Here is an 18,745-nt window from a genome sequence, read left to right on the forward strand (position 1 = left end):
GGTGTGGGAATTGAAACCCCAAACTTATTGTTATGAGTGTGGCACTAACCACTATGCCACAGGTTTCCACTTTCTACATATATTACATCTAAGAAAAGAAGAGTTGGAATGGCCATGGTCAGAATCCTTTTGCTCGTAGATTAGCTCAATCAAAGCTTACCTAGGGCTACACAAGCAACAACAACAACAACCACAACAAGGCAGGATGAAATACTAAGAATGAAATTAAATCCAAGGAACTTACATCGAAGTTTGTCCATTAATTTTCCTGTACAGAGATGAGACAACGAAACTTTGAGAGAGAATACCAGAATTCGGCCTTTGTGTTCACTGCAAAGGAAAAAGAAAAACATTATTGAAATACATGGAACCAAAAGAGAGAGGAGGAGAAGGGGTTGGAAATATAAGTGGCTGATAGAGATTGAGTGAGAATCGTGGTAAAAATGATGTGTGGAGGTGGTGGTGGTGGTGATTATGAGACTGATTTCTCTAAAGTCGATACCAATGTAAACATAACCTTGCAAAAAGATATCAGCAAAAAAGGATAGAAATCTAAAAAAAAGTAACCAACAATAATATGAATAAAAAAAAAAATGGATAGAGTAGAAGAGATTGCTGAAGAGATGAATTATTGACAGCTGGTAAAAATGGAAAATAGTTCTGTCTTTGACTGAATAATTGGAATCTGGAGAGACAGCAAAAAGTCAGTGTGATCATAAATGTATTCCAAGTAAAAAGATTTCTTCAAATATTAAATGTCTGCTGCCAAATCATCAGACAGTAGCAAGAAGCTTCATAACTTGGATTACATGTTTAACCAATAAAGAAACAGTATATGGGGTACTGTGGAGAGGAGGTACTATGCAGAGGGGGTACTATGGAGAGGTAGGGTACTATGGATGGAGATTGCATATGGTATGGCAACAGTTAATATTGCTAATAATGACAGCTGTCATTTTCTTTTGGAATTTAATTCAAACAGGAATTAAAGTAAATCAGTTGTTTTGCTTAATGTAAGAATATTCCATTATTTCTGTTCTTCATGGATATTCTGTTGATTAATTTTCAAAGACAACATAGAAATATGCACTCACGCACCCATACACATGTGCAACACATACAGATATTAAGATTGACACATACGCACAAGCACACACTCACATTGAGTAAAACACACATTGACAAATATTAGATATCAACAAAATGATACACATATAAATGTGTGCGCACACACACACACACACTTTCTCTCTCTCTCTCTCTCTCTCTCTCTCACGCACACACTTGCGCACACACACACACACTTGCACACACACATACACTCACACACACCCACACACATTCACACTCGCACCCGCCACACCTGTTATCCTCATTTCACAAAAACTCAATCCTAACAAAATCTTGAACGGTTTCACCCTACACTTCAGCACATACAACTTTTCAAATCAAAAGTTGTTTCTTTCTTTGAATTCTTATCAAATAATGAAAGATAATAAAAATATATAAATTTTGGAAAATGAACATTAAATGATGGTGATAATGTTCTTTTTTTATTTGTGGAACAAAACATTATTTCATTTAATGAAAGTCTTTTCACTGATTTATTTTATTTATCTGAGCAAGATGAAATCATCATCATCATCATCATTTAATGTCCATTTTCCATGCTGGCATGGGTTGGACAGTTTGACAAGAGCTGGCAAGGCCAGGAGCCATACCAGACTCCAGTTGTCAGTTTTGCATGGTTTCCATGGTTGAATGCCCTTCCTGATGCCAACCACTTTACAGAGTGTGTTGGGTGCTTTTTATGTGGTACTGTGGTACCATCACGGGTACTTTTTACATGACACCATCACCAATGATTTTTATGGTGCACCAGTGCATTTTATGTGGCACCAACACCAAGTACCAAGTACCAATGTATGTTTGATTTCAACTGACAACCATGAATCAAAGCTTTTAATATCACAAAGCATTCAGATTGGCTCATTATTATTATTATTATTATTGAGTGAGAGAGCAGTGCATCTCATCAAAGTGACACTGGGGTAAAATATACAAAGCCCAGTATACCCATCATGACTACCCGTCTGATAAGGGTACACTAGGCACATGCATCACAACCATATGTGCGCGACATGGTGATCTCATATCAAGATAAACAGCACATGACCTTGCAGGTGTGGTCCAGTTAGAATTTTCTTCTACTCGAGTAACCCATCCCACTCAAAAGGTCCCTGAATAAGGGTTGCTTAAGGATGTTGAACGAAACACCCATGTTTCCAGAGATGAATTATTCAAACCCCAAAGAATCCCTCTCAACACATGGCTATGATGCTCCCTCACTACTTCTGCACGTGATCAGAGATACACATATCGTCGGCCAATAAGGGACATGCTCAACTGGTTAAGGTCAAACAACTGACAAGCAAATCTGTGGTATTGAGCAGAATATTTGCTGTAACCCATCTTTTATACCAAAACAAAACAATGTACATAACACTTCCAATCAGTTCAGATCAAAAGCCATGAGAGCCATTGCCTGGTGCTGCATCAGGGCATTTATTATTATTATTATTATTATTATTAATATTATTATTAATAGTAGAAACCAACATGGAAACTTCTGTATAATAGTTCAACCAGCTAGAAATAGCAACCAAGTCTTCCTCATAGAATATGCTATGAGAACTATGAAACAGACAATGAAAATTTTTCTTATAAACAAGATCCTCGAGTGATCAAGTCTTTGTCTCATATGGAGACTACAAATTGTTGCTATTATGCAAAAGTGTCGTAAGTCCAAAACATTTCTTTTTCAGAAAACGAAAAAATAGTTTCACCATTCCATTTCTTTTTACATTAGCAACAGTTTCAGCCAAACAATAATACTTTGTTGGGTGCATAAAGCCATAACTCTATGCATGTATGATATTTTCAGTTGGAAATATTCTTGCAAAACTATCATATATGGGATTTACTACACTTTTGAAAAATGCTAAACTGTTGTACTACACTATGACAATCTTCATATCTTGGCATTTGAAGCAGCTGGAGATATGATAGTTTGACCAAAATAACCAGCTATCGCAAGCAAAATGAAATATTGAAAAAAGAATACATTTGGCCAAATTTGGACATACGACAGTTTAACATAATAGCAATGAAATGTAACTCTACATCAGTAGCTCCTCCACACCAACAAAAATCTGTCCTGCTCTGGCATCTTTTCTCATACCCTAACCCAGATGTTCTCAACCAGAATCCATCTGACCCCTGGGAGTCCACATAAGATTTTGGGCCCAAAAAAGTAAATTGGGGACCGACAGTAGTATATTAAGCCTTTAGCATTCAGATTACTCCATCAAATGTAATATTTATTTACCCGGTTTTGTATCAATTATCTCAGATCTTTGAAATTTTAATGATGTGATTGTATACTTTTAGACTGACATTGTAGAATAAATGTAGGAGGCTAGACCTAACCAGTTTGAACATAAAACAGGATATTTAGGCCAGATATGGCAGGTTCGAATGCCAAAGGATTAAGGGTTCATGAAAAAGTTTGCCTTTGGATATTTTTATTGTAAGAAACAGCTAGGCTTCTTTCTCTAATTTACATTATTTACATTTGACAGATATTTGTCCTCATCTTGTTTGTTGTTAACATGTTTCGGCTGATATATCCTCCAGCCTTCATCAGGTGTCTTGGGGAAATTTAGAACCTGAGTTCTCATTCCTAAAGTATTTTACGATGTTATTATTATTATTATTATTATTATTATTATTATATTATTATTATTCAGGTCACTGCTTCGAATTGAACTCAGAATCTTGGGGTTAGTAGTCCATGCTCTTAACCACTATGCCATATGCCCACGGGCATATGGCGTACTGGTTAATGTAAATAATGTACATAATTCCTCATCTCTTAAATATAGAGCTGTATTATCTTTCTCTAATGTTTTACATATTTTAATTTGTTTCTGGCCACTGAAATATGTTCTTCCAGAGAGTGTAATTACTAACCTATACAAGTGAATGGGTAAAAAATAGTAATGAAAGGGGCCTGTAGGAAAAAATAGTTGAGAACCTTCTTCTGGAATTTCTCATCTCCTAGTATAAAGCCACTTTTCTCAAAGTTTGTGGTCTTGCAAGCTGTATGGTCACGTGGGTAGTGTTAGTCACATGAAACGAAACACTCCAGTACACTCTCTGTGAAATGGTTGGTGACAGGAAGAGCACCCAGCTGTAGAAGCCATTCCAGGGCAGACCCTGGGGCACAGTGGAGTCCTTGGGTCGAATGAATCCTGTCAAACCATCCACATCAGCATGGAAGCCGGACGTTAAACGATGATGATGATGGTGATTATGTAAATTATCATATCACCAATTTTAATTTATTTAATTAGGACATTAACGACCTAACAAAATGAAAAAGATGTTCTAATACATAATCTGACAGAAAGAGAAAACAGTTTTTATAAAAATGCTTCAGAATCAAAACTAAATTCACCTGTGACCGAAGAAAGCATAAAAGTTAAATATTGATTTATTATTATTATTATTATTATTATCATCATCATTATTATTCCTGTCTTCCTTGAATTTACATGGCAGTCAGGTGGCAGATCCAGAACAAACTAAAAAGTCGTTGGGTGATAATTTCAATTGCTAATGTTACAAATATGTAATTTTCTTTCCTTTTCTTTTCTTTTCTTTTTTTTTCTGGTTGTTAAAATACATTAGATTTTAGCAGTTTTAAATATATGGAAATGTCTAGACTTTGCTTTCAACACTTTCAATATATATATATATATATATATATATATATATATATATATATATATATATATATATATGCACACACACAACTTATACATGCATCCACATATACGTATATACATACACATGCATACATATTCATACAGATATGCATACAAACACACACACACATGGAAAAGTGGATATTAAAATGATGATATATACACACATTTATCTATCAATCTATGTAAATGATGATATATATGTATGTATGTATAGATTGATGGATAGATGTGTGTATGTATATGTGTGTCTATATACACTATATATATATATATATATAGTGTATATAGGCACACATATACATACACACATCTATCTATCAATCTATACATACATACATATATATGTGTATGTATGTATACACATACGTGCGCGTGTGCATGCATTGCAATCTTTGTTATGTCTGAAATCATTCAAACAGCAAAGAAAATTTGAAACCTGACAAACTATCAAAGCAGGTGACTCATAGATTGGACCATTCCACAGTCACAGAAAAGGGGGATTCCACATCCTGTCCCCATTACATTCCATGTGTCTCTGGTTAAGCCAATTCCTTTCCATAACACTTGATGGGTCATCATGCAAGGTCAAAGCCACTCGTTGCGTTTTTAATAATAAACATTGATTAATTAAACTATACATCCCAATTAGATCAACTGTGATTTTCCCCCTAATTTTCCATTGTTCAAACCTTTTATTTTCTATTCATTTTAGTCATTGAACAGTGGCCATGCTGGGGCACCACTTGAAGCATTTAATCAAACAAATTGACCCCAGTCCTTGTTTTTTCAGTCTGGTATATATTCTGTCAGTTTCTTTTGCCAAACTGCTATGTTACAAGGACATAAACAGACCAATGCCAGTTGTTCAGCAGTGGAGGAGGTCGAATGCAGACAGAAAGACACACACACACTCAACAGACTTTTTACAGTTTCCATCTACGAAATCCACTCACAAGGTTTTGGTGGGCCTGAGGCTATAGTAGAAGATACTTGCCCAAAATGGTGGGACTGAACCTGGAACCATGTGGTGGTTAACAAGCAAACTTCTTACCACACAGCCATACCTACAGATCACATGGGTTTTCACACAGTTCTTGTCTACCAGACTCATTCACAAGGCATTGGCCAATTTGATTCTAGAAGTGGAATTGAACTGGGGACCATGTGGTTACAAATTGAGCTTTTTAACCACACAGCCATGGCTGCACCTACGAAAAGCATTAAATAATACCTCATTAACCTATATAATTAATGAGGAAAGCTATGTTACTCCTCCTCCTCTTCCTTTCCCCCCTCTCTCCCTCCCCCATGGAACTTTTAATTAAAATAAAAACAACCAAAAACATTCCCAAAACAGAAAATTGTTTTAACCAAAAATGTAACCTAATACCAGCAACCAGAAACAAACCAGTGACCTTTCAGCTGGTTCCCTAACACCCCCACCAAGTCCGTGTGTATGTCCAATGATGACAGAGGATGGACAGGATGTGGTGTTACATTACTCAAATGTTTGTTGTTGTTTAACCCCAGGTCAGCCTGATAGAGCAGGCCTGTCATCGAGAGGACTCTAACAGTGACAACATCCTGTTATTTATTCAAGCATAATATATCTAAGAGTACATTTATCAATATGTACGCCCTTTTTTTTATTTAGCCCCAGGCCATTTTTTGTCCAGTAGACCTGATTTCATAGTCATCTCATTCGTGATGATCCTGGTTTTATATTGTTGTGTTAGTTTGTTTCTTGTCATGAACATAATGGCAGAATGGTTAAGAAGCTCATTTTGCAACCCACATGGTTTCAAGTTCAGTCCTATTGCATGGTACCTAGGGCAGGTGTCTTCAACTTATAACCCCAGGCCAAGAGATGCTCTGTGAGTGGATTTGATGGCTGGAAACTGTGTGGAAGCGTTTCATGCACAAACACAAACGTGTGTGTGTGAGGGGGGGTGTATGTGTGTGAGCGTGCGTGTGTCTGTGTTTGTACCCCATCCACCCCACTTGACAAGTGGTGTTGCTATGTTTATGTCTCTCTAAACTAGCAGTTCAGCAAAAGCAATCAACAGAATAAGTACCCTAAAAGCCTGCAGTGGCCCCAGTGAGAAGAGCAGTCGAATGACTGGAGCAAAGGAAAGATAAAAGCAAGGTATATAGGACAACATTATACAAGGGGTCCTTTCCCATTTTTAAGACTTGTAGTGCGAGTTGAGGGAGCTTTTGGTTGCTATATCTAGCATGTAAAGAGACTATTTGTGGAGGGGGTACCCCCTATTTATATCATGATGGTGGTGGAGGAGAAGCAGAAAGTATTGATGGTGGTAGCGTCAGAAATCTGAATGGTGTGTGTATGGCAGTTGAGGTGGTACTGGTGATGGTTGAAAACAATCAATAGAAAGAGAGAGAGAGAGAGAGAGAGAGAGAGAGGGGTTAGAGAGAGAAAAAAATTGTACTGACCCCACTGAATGTCGACTTGGAACTTATTGTGGCTTTGCAATAAGTTCCAAGTTGACAAATATCATTGTTTTGATGAAAATTGTTCATTGCTTGAAAACTATTGGTCAAGTTTAATAAAATTAAATATATACTCAATGCATGAAGTGTCATTGTTGGGCCCAAAGCCCAATGAAGAGCCCTCCACAGGAGCTAGTTTAAAAGCCCCCCGATGAGGTGGTTTTAAGCTAGTATATTATACATGTGTGTGTATATATATATATATATATATATACAGGGTAGTCATAAAGACTAGATATCTGGGAAATATCACTTATATTCTTGAGTTTTCCTTTTGCAGAATGAATATGAGTTTGTCCAAAGAAGAAAGAATTCAGTTGGTACTACTCAGTGAATGCAAAAAATGATTGTATTGACAAAGAACAGTTAAAACAGTTCTATTGAACATTTGGTATTATTTATAATGGTAGGTAAATTGAGTATCACTGAGAAAGTATGTTTGTAAATCTTCATGATCAAATAGGTGTACAGGGTTATTGAGTGAGAATACGGTATGGACGGATTTTTGGAGTCCAATAATACCCTGTACACCTATTTGATTATGAAGATTTACAAACATACTTTCTCAGTGATACTCAATTTACTTACCATTATAAATAATACCAAATGTTCTTTTTCAGGCCTTTCATAATGTGATACAAGTCTTTGGTGTAGCAATTGCATGCGGCTGAAGAGGGCTTTAAACTATCTGTTATGTCAATTATACATTGATGTAAGAATAAGTTGTTTTATAAAGCTCGAAACATGTGTACTGCGACATCCTTTGTGTTCTGTTTTTTATTTCATTTGATACATGTATCCTCTCACCTCTGCTACTAGCTGGCATATACAGGTGCTTATACTTATCAAGTATTCACCCTGAATTTATTGTGTATATATATATATATATATATATATATATATATATGTATGTATGTATATATCAAAATAAGCAAAGTCAAGTAGTGATGCAGTACGACTGTTTCAAGCGACTCCATTTAATTGAACAATGCAATGATTGCATCAATTTAAAGGCAATGCCACCTTCAGCTTATTTTGATTTTATTCACCTTACTTCGAGCTGTGCGGATAATATCGGACTGACTTGGAGTTTCATCTTCAGTACCTAATTCAACTGAATCTCAAATATACATACATACATACATATATATATATATATATATATATATATATATATCAAAATCAAATTCGATGACTGGCGTCCGTGCTAGCAGGGTGCAAAGAGCACCATACGAGTGTGACCATTGACAGAGTGGCTAACCGGCTTCCGTGCCAGTGGAACTTAAAAGGCACCATTTGAGCGTGATCGTTACCAGCATCGCCTTACTGGCACCTGTACCAGTGGCATGTACCAGTCGTTGCCAGTACTGCCTGACTGGCCCCTGTGCCGGTGGCACGTAAAAGCACCCACTACACTCTGAGAGTGGTTGGCATTAGGAAGGGCATCCAGCTGTAGAAACTCTGCCAGATCAAGATTGAAGTCTGCAGCCATCTGGTTCGCCAGCCCTCAGTCATTCGTCCAACCCATGCTAGCATGGAAAGCGGACATTAAACGAAACGATATATATACATATGTACATACATACACACGCATCTAAATGGTTATGATGATTCTCTTTTCATTTAATAGTTTCTGCTAACAACACATTTATCTCGAATCAAATCACAAAAAAAAAACTTTTATTTACAAACTTTATGTCAAACCAAACCAAAAAAAAAGAAAAAATAATAAAAGTAAAGAGTTGCAAGAACAAATAAAAACAAAACTTTGTCAAAAAACCAAACAAAGAAAGAAATATCAGCAAAAAATCCCAGTACAAACCGATCATAGGCACTTATTAACCAATTCAGCAACAGATTCACAGATTGATCGACAGAGATTTGTTGTGAACTTGGGAGGCGTTTATTTAGCTGATGGAAGATACTAGAAAGAATTGTCTCTAGCCGCGAGACATTGAGTTCAGAATCTGGTTCCAGTGTATTCAGACCATTTTCTCGAAATGCTTCAATAATATTCCAAATGTCCACCAGTAATACTGGAAATGAAAAAATGAAAAAAAGGTCAAAGAAGACAAGATTCTAATATATTCTGAAATTTTTCTGTTTGTAACCAATATTACATTTGTCAGTTTAAGATGGCGAGCTGGTAGAATCGGTAAAATGCTGGGCATTTTGTCCATCATTATATTCTGGGTTCAAATGCCACAGAGGTCGACTTGGCCTTTCCTCCTTTTGGGGTCAATAAAATAAGTACCTTTTGAGCACTAGGGTCAATGTATCAACTTATTCCCTGATGTCCTTGTGCCAAAATTTGAAGTCAATATGAATAGCATATTTTAGCACAAGGCCAACAATTTTGTGGGTGAAGGTAAGTCAATCACATCGACACCATTACTCAACTGGTATTTATTTTATCAATTTTGGAAAGATGAAAAGCAAAGTTAATCTTGGTAAAATCTGAACACAGCATCTCAGACAAAATGCTTAACAGAATTCTAACAATTCTACCAGCTCACCACAATAATAATAATAATAATAATAATAATAATAATAATAATAATAAAAATAATAATGATAGGGTAGGACAGTATTTACACTGGAAAATAGATAAACACTACAAAATCAGTATCCCTGCTTACTGGTATGAATATCGTTGATAGTAAAAATGTCACTATCCTCGGGGATTTTCCAGTCAACACTGACAGAACAATCCAGGCTAATTGACCAGACATAATTATTAAAGACAGAGAAGAAATTATTTGTAGAATAATAGATGTAAATGTTCCCTCTGATAAAAATATGTCAAGGAATTTGACAAACTAAGTAAATATAAGGACCTGGAAATTGAAATACAAAAGATGTGGCATCTTAAAACAAGAACTGTTCAGGTTATTGCAGGTACCCTAGGTATGGTAAAAAAGGGATGTCAGAAACATCTAGATAACATCCCAGGAGAACTATGTCTTGGAGAAATCTAAAAGATTGTACTGACAAGTACTGCCCACATCCTTAGAACTGTGTTGTATTACATGAAGACATTTCACTACACTTCCTCCCCAAGCTTTCAGTCATACTGTAACATCTTTTATCCTTCACTTGACCCAGGACACTGGGTGTGACTTGGCAAGTGACTGTCACAAACATGCAGATTAAAAGTAAAAAATAATAATAATAGTAATAATCCTTTCTACTGAAGGCACAAGGCTTGAAATTTTAGGTGGGGGAGGGGGTCAGTCAATTAGATTGATCCCAGTATGCAACTGGTACTTTATTTATCAACCCCGAAAGGATAAAAGGCAAAGTCGACCTTGGCGGAATTTGAACTCAGAACTTAAAGACAGACAAAATACTGCTATGCATTTCACCCAGTGTACTAGCTCACCACCTTTAGTAATGATAATAATAATAATAATAATAATTATGGCTTCAAATTTTGGCATGAGGCCAGTAATTTCAGGTGAAGGGATAAACTGATTATATCAACCCAGAAAGAATGAAAGGCAAAGTTGACCATGGCAGAAATTGAACCCAGAACATAAAGGCCAATGAAATGTTGCTCTGGATTTTACCCAGTGGTTCTAACAGTTTTGCCAGGTTGTCACCTTGTTACATTTAATATTGAAGTTATGATGAAATTTTATTAACTGCAAATAAAATATATCTGCAGTATCAAATTAAAATCTTTGAACCACCTCAGAAAAGTATTAAAAATCTAGTTAGATTCTTTCCAGGATAGGAAAATGAACAGAATTTTTTAAAAATCAATTTTACCATTTTAAAATTCTACATCAATAAGCATGAGCTTAAGATCAATTTTTATATATTATGTGTATGTTTAACAAGAAAAATAAAACATTTCTAAATGATTTCTTCTGTTTCAGGTAAATCTAATAATGCAATGGGAAAATGAAATTGGAATGCAATTGAAATTTTCGGTAAAAAATCCTTTTTCAATTCCTTTGTGTATGTTTTTAACAATCTAAAAGGTTTAGGGAGCTTCAATATTGCTATCCAACTGCTAGAAATAGCAACTAAATCTCCCTTCAATTATACCTCATAATCTTAAAAATAGAAAGGATACAATGGTTAATGTTCTGTAAGGCAGGGTGATCATGGTTGGAATGCCTTTACCGATAGGTCATCACAGTTAATTACAGCTTTATTACATTTATTTTGAGCAAATTTTTTCTTGATTTGATATCAAACCAAAATGACCGTTACGACGTAAAACTTCTTGGGCAAGTGCCTTCTACTATGGCCTGGACTGACCATGGCCTTGGGAGTGGATTTGGTTGAAGGAAACTGAAAGAAGCCTATCATGTGTGTGTGTGTGCATATATAGACAGACAACCAGAAAGAGATAGATAGACAGACAGACAGACAGCTACATAGATAGATATGTATCTGTGTGTGTGTGTGTGTTTATGTGCTTTTATGTCTACAGAATGAAAAAAGATCACTTACAGTTGGTCCGTTTCTGTATGAAGCGTAATTTACAGGCAGTTCGGTAAGTAGCAAACCTGATGACATCATAGTTCTGAGATCCTAAAATAAGGCAAAATACCATTCAAGAATTTGGTTGACAAACAGACTGTCAAAAATATTTCAAATACTAACAGAAGATTTCAAATGCAAGAAGAGCAACATTTTGATTCAGTTTTATATCTAAAAGATGAGGAATCATGTACATTATTTACCTTATTTACATTTGACGGATATTTGTCCTCATCTTGTTTGATGTTAACACAACGCTTCGGCTGATATACCCTCCAGCCTTCATCAGGTGTCTCGGGGAAATTTCGAACGTGGATTCTCATTCCTAAGGTATCTTTCGATGTTGTTATTATCATTATTATTATTATTATTATTATTATTCAGGTTACTGCCTGAAATCAAACTCGGAATCTTGGTGTAGTGGTTAAGAGCGTGGGCTACTAACCCCAAGATTCCGAGTTCGATTCCAGGCAGTGACCTGAATGATAATAATAACATCAAAAAATACCTTAGGAATGAGAACCCAGGTTCGAAATTTCCCCAAGACACCTGATGAAGGCTGGAGAGTATATCAACCGAAACGTGTTAACAACAAACAAGATGAGGACAAATATCCATCAAATGTAAATAATATAAATAATGCAAATAATTTCTGATTCAGTTCAATATTTAGTTACAAGAAATGGAGTCACTACTGGTTGGATACAGATGGCATCATCCTGCTGTCCAAAGTATATAACCAATACAGGCATAGGAGTGGCTGTGTGGTAAGTAGCTTGCTTACCAACCACATGGTTCTGGGTTCAGTCCCACTGCATGCCACCTTGGGCAAGTGTGAGTGGATTTGGGAAACAAAAACTGAAAGAAGACCATTGTATATATATATATAATATATATATATATATATATATATATGTGTGTGTGTCTGTGTTTTCCCCCATCCCCAACATCACTTGACAACCGATGTTGGTGTGCTTACGTCCCCATAACTTAGCGGTTCGGCAAAAGAGACCGATAGAATAAGTACTAGGCTTACAAAGAATAAATCCTGGGGTCGATTTGTTCAACTAAAGGCAGTGCTCCAGCATGGCTGTAATCAAATCACCGAAACAAATAAAAAAAAAGAAAAAGAATACATAAAGACATACACACATATGTACAATGCACAGAAATATGCCTATCTTTGTACATGTTTCAGCCATTAGACTGAGGCCATTCTGGAGCACCACCTTCAAGCGTTTTTAATCAAATGACTCAACCCCAATACTATTTTGTTTTAGCCTGGTACTTATTCCATCAGTTTCCTTTGCTGAACTGCTAAGTTATGAGGATGTAAACATTCCAACATTGTTGTCAAGAAGTGGTGAGACACACATACACCTACACACACAAGGCTTTGGTTTGGCCAAGGCTAAAAGACTCTTGCCCAAGGTGTCACGCGGTGGGACTGAACCTGGTAAGCAAACTTCCCCCTACACAGCCGTACCTGAGCAAACTGTAATTAACCTTATGAAAAGTGTAAATATTTTTGAAGCATAAAATAATTTGTCTTGAGTAACATTGCTAAAATGAGGGAAATTATTCTGGGGAGTGATTGCAGAATTACAAAACAGGAGCTAGAAATAAGTTTTGAGAACATTCTCATTAAAACCTAATTCAGCTATTAAATTCCTCAAGGTAAAAGAGCCACAGTTACAAAACAGCAGGGATAAATAATGACATTTTGAGCTTTTCAAAGTAATGCCTGGATTTTATTAAAAGAAAACTGGTGAAGCAAAAAAGAGAAAGATGAACGTGAATAAAATGACTGATTTAAAGGCTTTTGGAGGTTATTGAAAGAACCTAGAAATGTGTAGGAACAAGCAGGTAACAATGAAAGAAAAGATTTCAATTTTCAAACAAAGCTGGTTTGTTCATAAGGAATATATTTTGGAAAAAGAACCGATAAATCTAGATTATAATTTGTTATTAGAATAACACCATTAGATTGTATTCTAAAGAAATAAACCAATTCTCATTAAGAAGTATGGATGTGAGGTAAAGAAACTGGCTTCCTAACCATGCAGTCTCAGGTTCGGTCTTGTTGCATGCAACCTTGGGCAAGTGGGTTTTTTTATAACCCCAGGCTAACAAAAGGCTTGAGAGTGGATTTGATTGACAGAAACTGAAAGAAGTCCATTGCATGTGTTTGTGTGTGTGTGTGTGTGTGTGTGTGTGTGTTTAAATCTTTCCATGTTTACCAAGTTCTTAATATTTCAAAATTTCTTTCAAAGAACTACACCTTGTATTTCCTTGTTAATGACAGCATATGCAGACAAAAAAAATACTCAGTGTGTGTGTGTGTGTTTTGCAACGACACTAAATTAAAAACCATTGAATACTTAGGTTTAACATTCACATTTTTTTTATGAATTTACAAAGAAATGAAAAATCTATTGTCTTCTATAGACAGTCTCCTCATTTTTAAAAAAAATATCTTTCAAAATGTAAAAACTTCAACAGTATTAATGAGATCCAACAGAAGACATTACCCAGAGGCTTTGAATTAACTACAATTTTAAAAGTGACTTGTTGAATATTCTAAGCTTTTCAGGAATGTTAATCTAAAAAAAATAAAAATAAATAAACTATGACTGTTAATAGTAATCAAATAATTTTCTTTGTGGAACTAATAGCTTTTCAGTTTGCTATAAATGGCAACAAATTGAAGATATTGGCAGGCTTTTCATTTATTTCTTGGTATCTTTATTCCAACAAATATAGGATATTAATAGTCTTTTATGAGAAGAAATGTTAGCATTGACTGTGTGGTTAGAACTTTGCTTCCCAACCGCATGGTTCAGTGTTCAATCCCACTGCATGGCACTGCAGGTAAGTGTTTTTTTACTATAGCCTTGGGTTAACCAAACCCATGTAAGAGGGTTTGGTAGACAGAAACTGAAAGAAGCCTGCCATTTGCAGCGTTCTGCTCAGTAGCTTTATAAGTTCTAAAATTGTGAATTAATTTGTCAGTGGGCAGTTTAGCTTAATTGGTAAAGCACTTGACCGGTAATCAAAGGGATGCGGGTTCAAGTCTTATGGTCGGTTGCTGACATATTTTCCCACTTTCTATGGATATTTTATCCTGTCTGCTGTTCTATCAGTGTTTGTGCATTTGAGAATATATTATTATCTTATTTGTATCTCATAATATATATATATATATATATATAAATTATAAATTAGGGTATCTACGAGATACCACCATGCTGAAAATAGCAGCCATGATCTGACTCTAAAACCACCTTAATTGTCCATATATCAACACGGAGAGAAAACAAAGGTGGTTTTAGAGTCAGATCATGGCTGCTATTTTCAGCATGGTGGTATCTCGTAGATACCCTAATTTATCATTTTAATAATTATTACCTTTGAAGGTTATTTTTTCCATGCTGACCACTTGATAAAATCGTTATTTTATCAAGTGGTTAGCATGGAAAAATTTCGTTATTTTATCTTTAAATCAACGATCTTATCCTTATATATATATATATATATATACATGAATGTGTGTGTCTTTGTGTCTGTGTTGTCCCCCATCACTGCTTGACAATTGGTGTTTACATCTTGGCAACTTAGTGGTTCAGCAAATGATTCCAAACAAAATAAGAAAGACAAAAATGCCTGCACCACTTACTCAGTTCCGTCATCAGCTGCTTGTGTTCTACGAATGCCCGAGTTGTTGGACTCGTGTCATCCAACATTCTAGAATCATCTGATGCGGCTAAGTGACCTGAAAGAAACAAGTAAAAGCTGTTAGTAAGGACATCCTGCATTGGATCAAGGCTGTATAGATGTATAAGCAAGGATTAAGATGGAATAAACAGACCTCAGTATCATATAGATGCTGATAATTATTTTAGTGCCATCCGAAATGACCGACAGGACTTGAAGATGGAACATGGATGCAATTCTAGAGCAGTTATTGTTTCTACCATTCCACTGTTTGTGGGAAAGAAAGAGAGATTTCTACTGTAGGCACAAAGCCACAGATTTCGAAGGATGGGGCACCAGATTTAACCCTTTTGATGCCAGCCAATCCAAGACCCTCAGCCATGGGTTCTATGTTACAAAGTTCCTCTTTTAAAGTGATCTAATTAAAACCTTCCATCAAAATTTAATTTCTGTTCCAAACACCAGCTTAACCCTTTTCTTACCATTTTTTGGTTGAAATACACTGCATTTGTTTCAATTAATTGTAAATATGATGAAGAATTCAAGAAAATAACTTTGCCAGTATTAAGTTGGTGTTAAGAACACAAATTAACATGAAATTTCAATAGGAAGTTTTTAATTTAGATAATTTCAAAACAGGAAACTTGAATCATAAAATTAAGGGCAGTCTCAGATGGTTTGGTATCAAAAATGTTAATAATGGCAAGGTTATTTTATCAAATTCTTCACTATTTTCAAAGTTTATTAGAACAAAAGCAGTGTATTTCAACTGTGGTAACAAAACAATTAACCCATTTTTTATGAACTTGAATGAAACCATTCCTGGTACTATGATGCAAACCTCATATTTTAAAGTCATTTAAATTAAAATTTCCCCCTAAAACTTCAGATTAATTTATGTTCCAAACAGCAGCTTAATAACTAAATTCATTATTTTCAAAATTAGTTGAAACAAAGGCAATATATTTGAACAAAAATATTCTCGTCAGATTAGATTCCAGATCTTTCCATCCCGTTTCTCTTAACCCTTTCCATATCAACCTGCCTGAGATCATCCCTGGTCCTATGATACAAATACCCTGTCTTAAAGAAATCCAAATTAAAACCTTCTCGCATCAAAATTTCATGTTGTGTTACCAAATTCTTCATTATCTTTGAAATTAACTTAATTAATGGCAATGTATTTCAACAGGAACATGGTTACAAAAGGTTTTAATCAAGCCAATACTTTGATTGCTATTTCTTTTAGCAATGTTGAGAGGATGAACAACAAGGCTTACTTGGGTGAAATTAGAACCCAAAATATAAAATACAGATGGTTGTCTCTCACGGTTGAGTGTGGCCAGGTGACAGCACCATGGCTTTGCTAATTGTTTTAGTCATCTGCAGACATAGATAGCATCTCAGCCCTTTCACCTTTGACCCAAAGAAGCATCCAAGACGGAGGGAGAGGCAGGCCAAAGTAGCACTTGAATGAACATTACAGCTGAGTAGACAGGAATAATATGCAATGAAGAAGAGCCTTGCTTAGGGTTATAATATACATTGCCCAGTTCATGAAATGAACCCATGACTCCATAACCACAAACCAAACACCCTAAACCACTAGGCCATGTGTATTTGTACAGAACATAAAGTGTGACCAAATGTTCCACCAATTCTGTCTTTTACATTAATTAACAATAATTAATGTAAAAGAAATATTTCATGTTTTTTAAAATAATTTAAAGGATTAAAATTAAAAATAACAGTAACAGATTACCAAGGATTATTGGATTAACTAAATCTGGCAGGTGATAAAAATATAATCAGTTCATTTAACAAAATGCTTAGTCATTGGGTTCATCTTATTTTTGTTTTGTTTGTTTATTTTTTATAAATTTATATTTTAGACACACTAAATTAAAAACTAATTCACTAAAGTAATTAAAATCCTTTAATTACTATAATGAGCAATGACAATTTTTTTTATATTTCCAGAAAGATGATAATGGCATTAGAATAAGATAAGATAACATTTTAAAATTGAAAATATTTTGGGTTTTTTCTTTTGAATTCTTTTACTATGCCAGCATGCATGAGATGGGGGTGGGGGTTGCAGCTTTTGCAGAGCAAATGTCTTTACAACCTGTTGCCCTTTTCAACTGCAAACCATCAGTGTATGCAACTGAAACAACATTAAATTAAAATCAGAATCTGTGCATCATATTAAATGTATGTACATAGACAAAAGGCATAATGCTGCAGTTTTTGTCTGAAAAAAAAAACTCTCCAAAAGCAAGTTGTGTTTAAAATACAATATGAATATCACTGGTATAATAATGTATGCCTCACTCCAATATATATATATATATATATACGTGCAGGTGTGGCTGAGTGGAAGGTATGTCTTGCTTCCTGACCACATGGTTCTGGGTTCAGTTCCACTGCGTCACACTTTGGACAAGTGTCTTCTACTATAGCCTTGGGCCAACCAAAGCCTTGTGAGTGAAACTGACAGAGGGACACTGAAAGCAGCCAGTCATATATATAGATGTGTACGTATGTATGTGTGTGTGTGTGTGTATGTGTATGTATATATATATATATATATATATATATATATATATATATATATATATATAGGTGCAGAAGTGGCTGTGTGGTAAGACACTTCCTTCCCAAACATATGCTTCTAGGTTCAGTCCCACTGTATGGCACCTTGGGCAAGTGTCTTCTACTGTAGCCTCGGGCTGACCAAAACCTTGTGAGTGGATTCGGTAGACGGAAACTGAAAGAAGCCTGTCACATATATATATAATTGTTAAAGTGGACAGCAAACGTTAAGACAAGACAAACATCTCAAGTCATATACAATATTATTACAGGAAATAATATACACATTATTATTATTGGAAAAATTCCAATAATAATAATGTATATGATTTATGGGAAATCTACAATGGCTCCATAACTCCTGTCTCAAATATAACCTTGGAGCCCAGGTAATCTGTTACAGCACTTACCCAGCGTACCTAGTCATTTAGATCACCTGTGAACTAAATCCCCATATATACATATATATACATATATGTGTGTGTGTGTGCGTATATATATGTATGTATATATTTGTGCATGTATATGTCTGTGTTTGTCCCCACCACCATTGTTTGACAACTGATGTTGGTGTGTTTATATCATCGTTCAGCAAAAGA

General features: G+C 35.3%; 1 protein-coding gene across 7 annotated transcripts in view; it reads right to left on the reverse strand.

Moving 5' to 3' along the window:
* The window catches only part of LOC115215033 (dystrobrevin beta), a 412,633-nt gene that overhangs the window by 207,557 nt on the left and 186,331 nt on the right, over positions 1-18,745 (reverse strand). For all 7 annotated transcript variants that reach the window (XM_036505503.1, XM_036505500.1, XM_036505497.1 and 4 more), the window contains exons 2-5: positions 15,514-15,609; positions 11,808-11,888; positions 9,166-9,379; positions 245-330 (exon numbers count right to left, since the gene is read on the reverse strand). In XM_036505503.1, the coding sequence (XP_036361396.1) occupies positions 245-330; positions 9,166-9,379; positions 11,808-11,888; positions 15,514-15,580 (448 nt within the window). In that variant the 5' untranslated portion in view covers positions 15,581-15,609. The remainder of the gene's footprint in view (positions 1-244; positions 331-9,165; positions 9,380-11,807; positions 11,889-15,513; positions 15,610-18,745) is intronic.

Source organism: Octopus sinensis, linkage group LG8 (genome assembly GCF_006345805.1).
Source record: "Octopus sinensis linkage group LG8, ASM634580v1, whole genome shotgun sequence".
Taxonomy (NCBI): Eukaryota; Metazoa; Mollusca; class Cephalopoda; order Octopoda; family Octopodidae; genus Octopus; species Octopus sinensis.